General features: G+C 50.7%; 1 protein-coding gene across 6 annotated transcripts; it reads right to left on the bottom strand.

Annotated features, from left to right (window-relative positions):
* Positions 1-519: 519 nt before the first annotated feature.
* On the bottom strand, positions 520-11916 carry TRIM41 (tripartite motif containing 41). Of its 6 annotated transcripts, none has more exons than XM_074361041.1 (8): positions 11770-11916; positions 9130-11058; positions 5462-5557; positions 3475-3738; positions 2894-2916; positions 2566-2693; positions 1957-2138; positions 1561-1864 (listed from the first exon to the last, which is right to left on the bottom strand). In XM_074361041.1, exons 2-8 carry the CDS (start codon positions 9937-9939, stop codon positions 1706-1708), a joined length of 1662 nt encoding a protein of 553 aa, XP_074217142.1. In that variant the 5' UTR covers positions 9940-11058; positions 11770-11916; the 3' UTR covers positions 1561-1705. The 6 variants fall into 6 exon arrangements, with proteins under 6 accessions (XP_074217141.1, XP_074217138.1, XP_074217140.1 ...); XM_074361042.1 differs by having other exon boundaries at positions 1963-2138; positions 11770-11915; XM_074361040.1 differs by having other exon boundaries at positions 520-2138; positions 2566-2630.
* Between the last annotated feature and the right edge of the window lie 48 nt (positions 11917-11964).

The raw sequence follows: 11964 nt of genomic DNA, 5'->3' as shown, positions 1-11964 counted from the left end.
TCCTTTGTACTCCTTCTGTAATTGAAGATTTTAAATTCTTGCACTAGTATAGTTTGGAGGTGTTCATAAACACAGTCAGATGGCTTTAAGTAGCAGATAAATGACACGTGCAGCATAGAGGGCTGCCTATACATACTCTCTAACTCATAATGAGTGGCATGAGACCTCTGACTTCAGCTTCTGTGGCTTCAACTAGATTCACTGACACAAAGACTGGAAATACAGGGTGCCTAAAACTCCTGGGCTTGAGGGCCATGGCTGTGGAGGTAGAAAAGTGACAAATGATCTTCAAGTAGATCCTCAGAAGGGCCTGCCCATAAGAAACTGGGTAGGGTATTCAAATTGGGGGGTAGCAGTTTATACCCCAATCTGCGGAAACAGAATCATGCCTGATAGGGAAGGCAATCAGCCCCCCATTCTGTGGCATCTCATTTAAACAGGAGGGACAGACTTGCTATGGAAAAAGTTACATGGCTTCTAAATTAATCTTTACTCATCTAAAGGAATGGAGTCCACAAAAGCAGCAAATAGACTTTTTATTTCCACAACACAACCCTTCCCTTTCCCCCAGGAGCATAAATTGACCTCAGCCATCAAAGCAGAGGACAAAAGCTGATAAGTGACAAGGCAAAGGGTTACTAGAAAAATAGATTCTGCCCAAGGCTCTCCTCCCAGGGTTTCAAATCCCTGTCCCCAGGCTCCCCTCCAAGGCTCACCAAATGGAGGGAACTAAAGAGATGAAGAGAGGCTGGAAACTTGACGAAAGGAACTCCATTCAACTAAAGGGAAAGGAGCCTGGCAGTGAAAAGACCTGAGGGGTAGGGATGGGGTGAGCTTCAGCTCCTAGATTAAGTGCTGAAAAAAAAGGGAGAAAATAATTTATCGGGTGATGTGTAGTTTCAATTGTGTTGACCATCTGAGATCTCTCACTGAAGCTAAATTCTGGCCAGTCTATGGAGGTAGAAATTGGGAATGGAAGGAAAATGTAGAACCCTTCCTACTTCCCCTGGAGAGTAGACTGTTTACTACCCAGCTCTACCCTTTTCCCAGCCTGCCTCCCTATGAAAGCTTCCAAATCCCTTAGCTAAGATGTGCATCAGAAAATGGAACTGGAAAGAGGACTGTTCTGAGTCTTGCCCAAATCGTCCATCCTCAGAATTGACATAATAGTTGAACAGGGGTGGGTGGGGAAAGGGAAATTAAGTAAATGAGATTACAATCTCCCCTCATCCCCTACTCAAAAACTCAGACCCCTGGGCGGACAGAGGGAGGGACGACCAGGCAGCTGTTCTCATCAGGGAGCCATGCAGACCTGCTGGACAGAGTAGGTGAGAGAAGGCTGAGCTGGAGGCCAGGAGAGTTCTTTATGCTCCTGGAGGGAGAAGCAGGGGCCTGGGGTCAAGGAGGAGCAGGAAGCAATGCGGTGACAAATAGTGGGAGGGGCCTTTGAGCCCCCAAACTTAACGGGCCACCCTCCACCACCACCCGCCCCCCTAGTGTTGACCAGAGGGGCCCCTGCGGGTGGCAGGCTGATCAAGGGCAGAGCTTGATGCGGGTGCCCTTGGAGAGCACCCGGAAGAAGGGGAAGACACGCTCGCCCAGGAAGGCAGCCGAAAAGGTGTGCACGTGAGCCAGAGTCTCTGCATTGTAGAAGCCCAGGCGCCCGGCCTCATAGTCCAGGTACACGCCGAATCGCCGTGGTTTCTCACTCGGGCTCAGCAGTGTCTGCTCCGTTGAGCTCTGTGCCTGGTAGCGTTTGCCGTTGGTGCCCACACACCACACTTCCCGCTGGAGCAGGGGCTGCTGAGGCAGGTGGAGCCGGCGGCGGCGATGGTGATGGCGCGAGGAGGAGCTGGCATCCCCACTGCCCACAGAAGACCCCCCAGAGCCCACCTTCTCCTTATGATGGGTCGATTCACGGGCAGCGCCCACCGCCCAGCCCCGCCGCCCACCCACCTCTACCTCCCAGTAGTGCCGGCCAGAGCGGAAGCCCTGGGCCCCCAGTACACAGCAGTCGGCCGAGAAGCGCTTGGAATGGTCAGCAACCTCCTGCCGCCGCTCTGCCAGGCGGACCCCGCGGCGGTCGGGTGACAGCATCAGGGCCGGGTGAGCCGTGTCGGGGTCCAGCGTCAGGTCCACTTGGGAGGAGGGAGGACAAATATACCAGGGATGGAACGACTGCTCCCCATCAGCAGCTAACTCCGAGGTCTGGCCTTTCCTGCCGCCCTCCCCTTCGCCTCTCTCCCTCCCCACCGTCCATCTGTCCTCAGCTCCCCACCTCAACCTAGAGTCGGGCTCAAGTTCCCATGAGCTCCACCTCCTTCCCCACTCTTGTTCCTAGGACACCAGACAGATCTTCCCTCTGGTCCTGGCCCTTCTTGCCACCCCCCAACCCCTACACCTACCTGGGCTAGGACAAGAGCTACTCTTGAAGCCCCAGGTGGCCTGCCTGTATCGTGCTCCACTTCGGCACCCACTCTCTCCCAGGGCCCAGCTTCCCTCAGAACCCAATCTCGGGCCTGTGAAGGGAAAGGCAAAGGAAGGCCGAACAGGTGACCTCCCTACCTCGGGCAGCCTGACAGAACATCCGGCTCATTTTCCTCACGATGGCGTCTGTCAGGAAGTCATGGCTATGGGGTTGACATGGGTCAGGTGACCAGACCTCTGGGGGCTGCAGCTGTACTTCTTCACACCTGGAGGAAGGGGACCGGGCAGGGGGTGGGACCATGATATTCCCAGAGGGAAGAGCAGAAACTGAGGGGAAGGGGAGGAGGGTCCAGGAGGCAGAAACTCGGGTCCTGGGGAAGGAAGGAGAGGAGTGGGATATCCAAGAGAGGCAGGGATGGGGAACCAGATGCCACTGGGTCACAAAGGATAAAGGGTGGGAACACACCTATTGAAAGTCTCCTTGATGTCCTGGGAATAACAGAAACAAAAAGAGGGAGAGGGAGAAAGAGACAAAGAGAGAGTCAGCTGCACAGGGACGGCTCCCTTCTCCCCATCTGATTCCAGCCAGAGAAAGGACTGTAACTTGAACAGGGAGTGAGAAAAAGCACACTCAAGGCCCTCCATAAACATGCATCCATCTCAATCACCCCTATGCCTCAGCACGCCTAGTTCAACTCATCCTGCTGTGAGTCCAATGAATTTTCAACCCCAGTAGAAGAATTTTCACAATATGACTTGGTCGCCTTTTTCAGGATGTCACTGTTGAAAATTCTTCCCTCAACTCACTTAAAACCCTCCTTCTGCAACCGCATCTCCTTTCTCTTCAGTGGGCATCATCATCACACACACCACACTCTGCATTAACTCTGTCTCCAGCCTCAAAAAACCTTTTGGTCTTCAGGTTACGCCAATGTGGGTTCCTCCCAATGAGACGAGAGGCAGCTCTGGACAGGTGTCTGGGAAGCACCGCGCGACAGAGCGGACACAGGGCTCTGACGGGTGGACAGGGAAGGGGCCATTGCTCACCTGGAGCAGCCGCAGGCCCCCCTGCTGGCTCCGCTCCTGGGCCTCAGCCAGCAGGCGGCTCAGCTGGGCGGCCTGCTCCGAGAGGCGGCCGGCCACGGCTCCCGCGCGGCCGAGCTGGGCTTCGTGCATCTCCCGGAGGCGCCGCTCTAGCCCTGCCTGCTCTTCGGCCAGAAACCGTGTCAGCCGCCCAAATTCTGAGGCCACAGCTGCCAGCTCTGACTTCATCTGGCTCTGGGATGATGCAAAGGGGATGGTGGATACCACCTCAACACACAGAAACATAAACCTCCAAGTTTACAACTGCGGCCCCTCAGTCCAAGGGAAAGGAGCCCTACATTCTGTACGGAAAAGGTCCCAACCCCTTCCCCATCTCCTGGTGTTAGCAGGCACCACTCCCTCGCTCCCAGCACACTGGTCCCAAACTCACCCACCTCTGCCTACAACATTTATCTCCACCTTGGCTACCTAACTTGACTCAATCTTCAGGTCTAAGCTTAAACGTTCCCTTGAGAAAAGCCTTCTCTCTCCTCCAGATCGAAATCAGGACCACCCCCCATAAATATCACTGTATCTCCTCATGGCACTTTTCTTAACTTGAAATGTTATGTTTACATTGGAGTATCTTTTAATACCTGTGTCCCCCACTGCTCTGTAAGCTCTGCTGCCACAGGGTCTTCAGACCCTGGCACAGTGCCGACCACAGAGTAGGTACTTGGTAAGAATTTTTTGAAATGGATAAAAAAATTCAGGAATCAAGATCTGAAGTTAGGGCCTGGCTATACCACTAATGACCTTGGGAAAAGTCACTCAATCCTTCTAGATCAGGAGACAGCAAAGTTTTGCTGTAAACGGCCAGATAATATTTTATACTTTAAGGACCAAGAAGCAAAATCAAGGATATTGATAAGTAAGTAACATCGATGTATGAGAGAAAACTTCTGCCCATTCCCACCCCATTTGCCTGCGCTGGGCAATCTTGGATGGTGGGTGCGCTGGAGACATTCTTAGGAAAAAGAGTGACAGGCCAGAGTTGGGAGGAAGTCCTGGCTGGCCAAGTGGGTGAAAGAAACAGTCAATTTCACTCTCTGTACCAAAGGTACTCAGATCCTGATGCCTTCTCTGCACTCCAGGAGCCCAAAAATCTCAACTTAGGCAGCTGGCTAGAAGCAAGGTAACTCCCTGACTCCCAGACTCAAATTCCACCATTCAGTGCCTAGCAGTTGCCAGCCACAGAGTCCCTAATGTGTAGGTGGCGATGAATGAGTATGGGCTCTGGGAAGTGGCAAGGTTCAGCCACCCTGCCAGGGGTTGGGGTGATGGGGGAAAAGGTCAGACAGGAGGGGTGTCCTGGCTTGGTCCCTGAAATTCAGTGCCAGGCCATTCCAGTGCCTGCTGGCCTTACAAAAAGAGACAGGGGTAAGGGGTGGGAAGGGGAAAATACCTAAAAATACTCCTTGGGGAGGGGTGAGCAATAATGAAAAAAGGCTGAGAAACACTGGACTAGAAGACGTCAGGTCTCTGCAATGCTAACACTCACTAATTCCTCCCCTCCATTAAACACCCTGGCCCCCTCTCATGCTCAGGGCTGCTCTGCCCACCACCCACCATCTATCCTGGGGCCTCGGGCTTCTCTGATGGCTGCTGTGTGCATTTTGCCTTGCCCTCTGTGCTGTCTGGCGTGGTGGGCACAGCGGTATGGGGCAGTGGCTCTGGGGTTAGGTGTCTGGGGTGGTAAGCCTGCTCTGCAGCCTTGGGGGCCAGGCACTCAACCTCTGTAAACTAGGCCTATTTTCACTCCATTTTGGAACCTAGGAATACACGTTTCTTGGTCCTCAAAGGCCCCTCTCTCCTCACAACCCTGGGAAGGTATCTACCTTTCTCCACTGCCCCTCTTCAGAGGGTCCAGTCGCCATTTGTGAGAGTGGGAAGCCCACCTTCCCTGCTCTGACCACAGAGCCAGTCAGCCCTGTCAAGGACATTTACTCACCTTCAGCTCTGTCACCCGCCTCTCCTCCTTGGCCTTCATCTTCTGCACAGCCTCCAGGTGCTTCCTCAGCGGTTCCACATGCCCCTGCAGTTTGGCCTGGGGGGATGGAGAAAGGAAGATCAGAGACCTGGGATGGGGGAGGCACCTGCACACATCCGCCATTTCTCCCTGCAGTGGGTTGGGGCTCAAAGCCTGAGCCCCACCAGAGAAATCAAATGAGCATCACACTCCCTTCCTCCCCTTCCTTCTCTTCAGATGACAAAAGCCTCCAACTCTCCGCCTGCACGCATATAGATCCACGCTCTAAAGGTAGGATCCTGACAACTACATAACCGCACACTCAGAGCTAGAATGAACCTGGCTTGAGCCACTCACCACACAGTCTTCCCATATGGTGTCCCCCCTCCTAATTAGCAATCTTCCTCATAATTTTCATCTCTAAATAGTTTTCCAATGACTTTATACCTGTGCTAAAAATCCTTTAATGGTTCTCCACCACCTGCAAAATATGAGGCTCTCACTGCTCTCTCATTTCTAGCCTCCTCTCCTGCACCTACCCCTTCAACACAGACTTAGTTTTAGTCATATAAAACTCCGTGTCTTTTCCTGAGCATAATTCCGTAACTTTATCCGTGCTGTTCCCTCTGCCTGGGACTGCCCTTCTCCACTTGGCCCAAGGCATTTTCCTTTAAAACCCATCTACCTGACCATGGCCCCAGTGAACCCCATCTCCAACCTCCTCTGTGGTTCCAAGGAACAAGAATACACCTCTGCAATCCTTCCCAGGTGCTATCGTCATTGACAAGTGTGCTGTCCCCAGCACAGGGCCTCATGGGAGCAGGGACCTCCCTTTACTTATATTAACGTCAATGCTTTTCTCTGCCCATCGGCTTTCCCTCCCATGCAATTAGTTGCTAAATGGAAAACAAATACGCTCTCCTCCTAAGGTTTTCACTCTCACAGCAAACATGCACTTGAGCTCTGTATTCCAATCATTCGTAGGAGAGTCTTTTTCTTTGAAGGGTTGTGAGACCAGATAAGCCTGACTTTGGGGCTCTTTCCTTTTTTTATGTCTTCTACGTTTTCTGCCTCTCTCCCTCCTTTTCCTTGAGGGGTAAGAAAGGGTAGAAGAGCTGAAGCCTAGATGCCAATCTGAACCTGAGTGCAGCCAGGTGACCTGCTGCAAGCTGTGCTTCCAGTTTCCTCATCTGAAAAAGGGAACTGGGAATAACAGAACCTACTTCATGGATGCTACGCTTGGCACAGTGTCTGGCATGTAGCAAAAGATCAGTATTAAATGTTATCTAGAACTCCTCACCTGGGTCTAAGCTGCCAGCGACAGCCTGATAATGACCCTTCATCTAAAGAGGTTACTGACCTGGAGTACAAAAGGCAGCTGTTTGCACAAGGTAATGGGTGAAGAAAAAATTGCAATATTACAATCAACCCATGACATAAAAATAGCACAAACCACACAAAACTTTGCCTTTCGCTATTACTTTCTCCTTTTCTCCAGGAGTGTCAATAATTTCAACTCTATTAATTCAGAATTTATGATGCTTAAATTTCCCATTTAGTATTTTTCTGAAATTGTTGACAAAAAATTCATACGCACAAATCCAAATAGGCTATTTAAGTGAAATTTTCAAGGATCTCCAACTTTTTTGGAGCTTTCTTCGTATACCATTTGTGCATTATTACTTATTCAATAAAGACATATTTCTACAGAACAACACTGCCACGCTAGTGCTGGTTAGTGTACATAGGAAAGGAAACTACCTGCCTGTAAAATACCCTAAGTAAGTGAGAAAGGGAATCACTCAAATTAGTTCCATATAATAAAACTTATGTATTTACATTTGCTAATCAGTTAATGTCAGATTATTTGTGTCTATGTGGCCTCTCCAAATTGCAAAGCTCTGCAGGGCTAGCATTCAACAGACATGGCTATCACAAATTAAATCCAGTTTCAGAAAGCTCTCCAGAAGAGTCTGCAAGGGGAGAGTGGAGAAGGGGGATGCCCATGGATATTCCACCCTGGGATCCAGTTAACAAAGTGACTACACATCGTTTGATGAGTACAGTTAACTAGAAACTGAGGGGATAAAAAGGGAAGGACAAAAGGAGCTCACAACCTCGCCTGATAATGTAGGGCCTGAAAGGAAGATGGTATTACAGTGCAGTGATTCCTACAGTAGGCTGGGCTTTCTAAAGATATTCTCCCTGTCACTGGTTCAGAATCTCCAATGGTAGGGCCCACTGTACCTCTGAGACTCTCCACTAATAATTCAACCAGCCAGGTTTGACAATCACTCTGTGGAAGGAATAGTTACTTGTCATAAGAAGGGTAGGTTTGTCTTAGCTATATGTACCATTCGTAGCTAACAAACTCTAGACGCCTTACTCTAAAATTGGGTTAATGACAACAGTACCAAAATGAGGTTACTGGAGGAATCAGGAGAAGATGTGAAAACACAAGTCATAAAACAAAAAAGCTCTGTACAGACTACATAGAAGAAGCTACCCTCTCTTCCTTGTCCCACTGCTTCAAACCCAACTGGGCCTTCACTAAATAATGTTCTCTCTGCTGGCTGTCTCACACACAAATCTCCTTCACCCAAGTCCAAAAAGAGTCAGGATCAGAAGTAGGAGGCAAGATATTAACTAAACTAGAATCAGACTCCAAGGAGAAAAGTCACACGTCCGAAAAGTCAAACAAACAGGAGGCATCTAAATGGTGGTGACGCTGTTAACAGTATAGGCCAGGGGAAGCAGCCCTGAGCCGGGGGAGGGGGCATAGCCAAGTCTATCACTTACTAGTAGCCGTCTGGCCCTGTATGTATTACTTAAATCTGTCTGATTCTATTTCCCAATCTGTACAATGGCAACAGAAACCACATCAAACTCACAGGGCTGTTCTGAGTTTTACATGAGATAGTCCACAAAAGGTGCTTAATATGGTGCCTGAGGTACATGCTAAGCGTTCAGTAAATATTAACTTTTAATCCTGGGTAAATTAAAGTTCAAAGACATTCACAGACCAAGAGGCAGGTCTTCTGACTTAAAAGCCTCTCTCTTTTTTCTAAATTCTCAGGAAAGGTAAGAAGTCCTGGCCACTTCACCAGAATGATGCAGATCCAACAAAATTCCTCAAGAGGAGAACCAAGCCATATCACGGGGTGGGTGGGGAACCTATTAGGAAATAAGTGCAGAGCATTTGGGTCTGATACTATTTGAGTCAATACTACACTCCTGTTCTTCCTTTCTTATTTGAGGCCCAAGTTCTTTTCCATTTCTAGGGACAGATTTAAGAGTCATTCAGAGCTAAATGAGACTGGTGGTAAAGCCCTAGGGGCTTGTCACTTGCACTCCTATACTTAAGACAGTGGAAGTGTAAAACAGCGGTAGCTTTTCCCCAGGAGACAAAGCCCAGTGATATGGCATCACCAGTTCTGCCGATTTCCTATGAGGAAGCCACTCTTCCCTATTCTTCATTGTGTCTACTTTGTCTCACTCTAACCCATCTTAGTGCCAGTAAGTGCTTAGGTCAGGAGAATCAGCTCAGCAGTGTATGAGATACTTTAAGGGGGTAAGACATGTTTCCTTTTCCCAGATTCTCTGACTTCCTCTCCACCCCCACTAAACTCCCATCTTTCTACTTCTCTCACCTTGTACTCCTGTACCACCTCCTCCAATGGCACAACGCTGTGCTGTTTGTGGCTCCTGGATTCTCGGCACACCACACAGATGGCCTCTTCATCCACCTCGCAGAAGAGCTTCAGGGCTTCTTGGTGTTTGGGACAAATGCCCTGCTCGTTTCCACGGCTGCTTCGACCAGGAGTTGGGTGCATCTGCCGAATCACCTGGACCATGTTGGCCAGCTGCAGGTTGGGGCGAAAGCTCCGCCTGGGAAAGCTCTTGCGGCACTGGGGGCAGGTGAAGCACCTCCGAGGGGCTGGAGGCGGCGGCAGTGGGGTGACGGGATCTAGCTCCTCTTCCTCGTCCTCCTCTAGCACTTCCTCCTCGTCTTCCTCATCCTCCCCTCTCAGATCCTCCTCCATGTCCTCCAAGTAGTAGTCCAGGTCTTCCTCCTCGTCCTCCTCCTCCCATACGTAGTCCATGTTGTCCCAGTTGGACCCGCCCATGCCACTGGTCCAGAACACACCCTCCTCTTCCTCCTCGACCTCCTCCTCCATGTCGCCCTCATAGTCTTCATCCCGTATGGGGGTGTCCCACCCCCCACCAGCCCCCACAGCCTCCACTTCCTCCTCCTCTCCGTCCTCCTCCTCTTCCTCCCGATCTAACTCGTCCCTGTCCTCTTCATCCTCCCCTCCCCACAACTGGGTTACACACACTCGGCAGAAGTTGTGCCCGCAGCCGATGGACACGGGGTCCGTGAAGTAATCGAGGCAGATGGCGCACACCGCCTCCTCCTGAAGGGTCTGCACAGGGTTGGGTGCCATGGCAACGGCAGCCATCTTAGTGTCCAGCCAGCCAGTGTAGATGGGCGGTGGGGGGCGGGGGCGGGGGTCTTCCCTCTTAGACGCCCTGACGACCCAGCCCCACCCCCAGCCCTGCCTCTCCACACCTTGCCTCAAGCGCAGCCAGAGAAATGTCCTCCCGACAACCCACCCCTCCACAGAGTTCCCTACTCCCGCACGATAACCGTGTCCCTGCGAGGGGTGGGGACAGAGGTAAGCGCTACCGCCAAGTCCCTCAGGTGGCCCTGAGTGCAAATCTGCCCCAGCGCTCCCTCGGCCTCCTCATAAACCCCCGCCCCTCCTCACTTCCTGGCTCCTCCCCTTAATTTCCGGCCTTCCTCCCAACACTTCCGGCGCCTACGAGCTACCCAAGCTCGCGAGTTCCCTCCGCGGTCGCGCTACGCCTTTTTCTGCCCCCCAACCCCGCCCTGGCCCCCTTGACGACAGGAAACAGAGAGGGGACGCTCTAGCAGACACTCGGGAAAAGGGCGAGAGGCTAGAAGGATAGAGGCCCAAGTCTCTGTGATGTGAGGGATCTGGGAATGCAGACGAAACAGAAGGCCAGGCCTCCCCCATCGCCCGCCACTGGGGGTAAATTTCGGGGGACAGTGGTAGGGCTTGGCGCCCGTCCGCCTTCGGTACTATGACCGCATCGGCCCAGAGCCATCCTACCGAACGGACACGGAGAACTGCAGCAGGGACTCCCCACCGCCGGTTCCGGAAGCGGAGAGGCGGGTGTCGGTGAGCGCCCTGAAGTACTTCCGGCCCTTCTAGGCGGAGGACTTTGTTGTTTGAGGACTCCGAGCGTCGCTCCCGGACAGCCTAGGGGGCGGGGCCTGTAGAAGTGCGGTGGTGGTGGGACTGAAGACACCCCCTGCTCCTTCCCATAGTAGATGGCATTTCCACATCCGTATTAGAAACTGCTGTCAGTGACTATAGCATCCTTTAGGTGAGCTTCACTAACTGTCCAGTAAAGGAATGGTAGCAAATCATTTCGTGCGTAGTGGAACACTTTAGATGTAAAAAGGGAATCCTCTTCAAAATGTATTCTAAAGTGAAAATTCGAAATGTATTCTGAAGTGAAAAAAGCAAAGTGCTGAACACCGTAGAGAATATCTGTAAAAAAGAGGGTGGGGATAGGATGTTAAAAGTATTTGATAGCTTTATAGTTCCGTGTTTAAAATGAGGGCAATAGTTCCTGTATCAGAGGGTTTAGTGACATTAGGGTTAATGTCATGCAAAACGATTAGAATGTTACTTAACACATAGTGAGATATAAGGTTTAGCTACCCATTGTTATCGTCGTCTATCTATGGAAGTGTACTAATAGCAGAGTCTCTGGGAAGTAAGGGATACGAAGGACACTTTTCCGTGTATGTCATTATGTGTCTTGAATTTGAACCAAGTCAATATATTGCCTTAAAGAAAAAAAAAAAAAGAAAAAGAAAAAAGGAAAAAAACGGGTGTTATCAATTCATTCAGCACTTTGTTCGCTGTGCACCACGCGTGCTCCACGTCCAAAATACCTCGAAGTCTGTCTTCATGGAGTCGCAATCTAAGAGCAAGGACTCAATTAGTTTGAAGAATTGATCTTATTTGAGAGAATCCTATCCGGGATATAGATTGATACTAGTATTAGTAAAGATGCTGCTGTAGTACCCAGAGCGTCCCTGCCAAATGGATTATTTGTGCAATAGAAATAATGCTTGATGCTTTAAGCAAAAATTCTCGCTTAATTAAAAAAAAAAAAACTGCGGGGGAAGTTACAGGACCGTTACTCATGTACAGACTCCCCAGTGAGTGTTAGACTCTGTACGCAGAATTTACCTTGCTCTCGAAGCGCCTCCCGTCCCCTGGGGAAACTTCAGATGTACGCGTGCTTCTTAAGGGGTGGTCTGAACGGTCCAAAACTACGGATCCTCGTGGGTGAATTATACTAGGCCGTGCCAGGAGCTGCGAGCCCTGCTGTGGCAAGAAGTACAATCATAAGACCTAAATGCAGCTCAGCCGGCCGCAGTAAAT

The sequence above is a fragment of the Camelus bactrianus genome, chromosome 3 (genome assembly GCF_048773025.1).
Source record: "Camelus bactrianus isolate YW-2024 breed Bactrian camel chromosome 3, ASM4877302v1, whole genome shotgun sequence".
Lineage (NCBI taxonomy): Eukaryota > Metazoa > Chordata > Mammalia > Artiodactyla > Camelidae > Camelus > Camelus bactrianus.
Note: the sequence above shows the minus strand (reverse complement) of the source record. Positions and strands in the feature narration are given on the sequence as shown.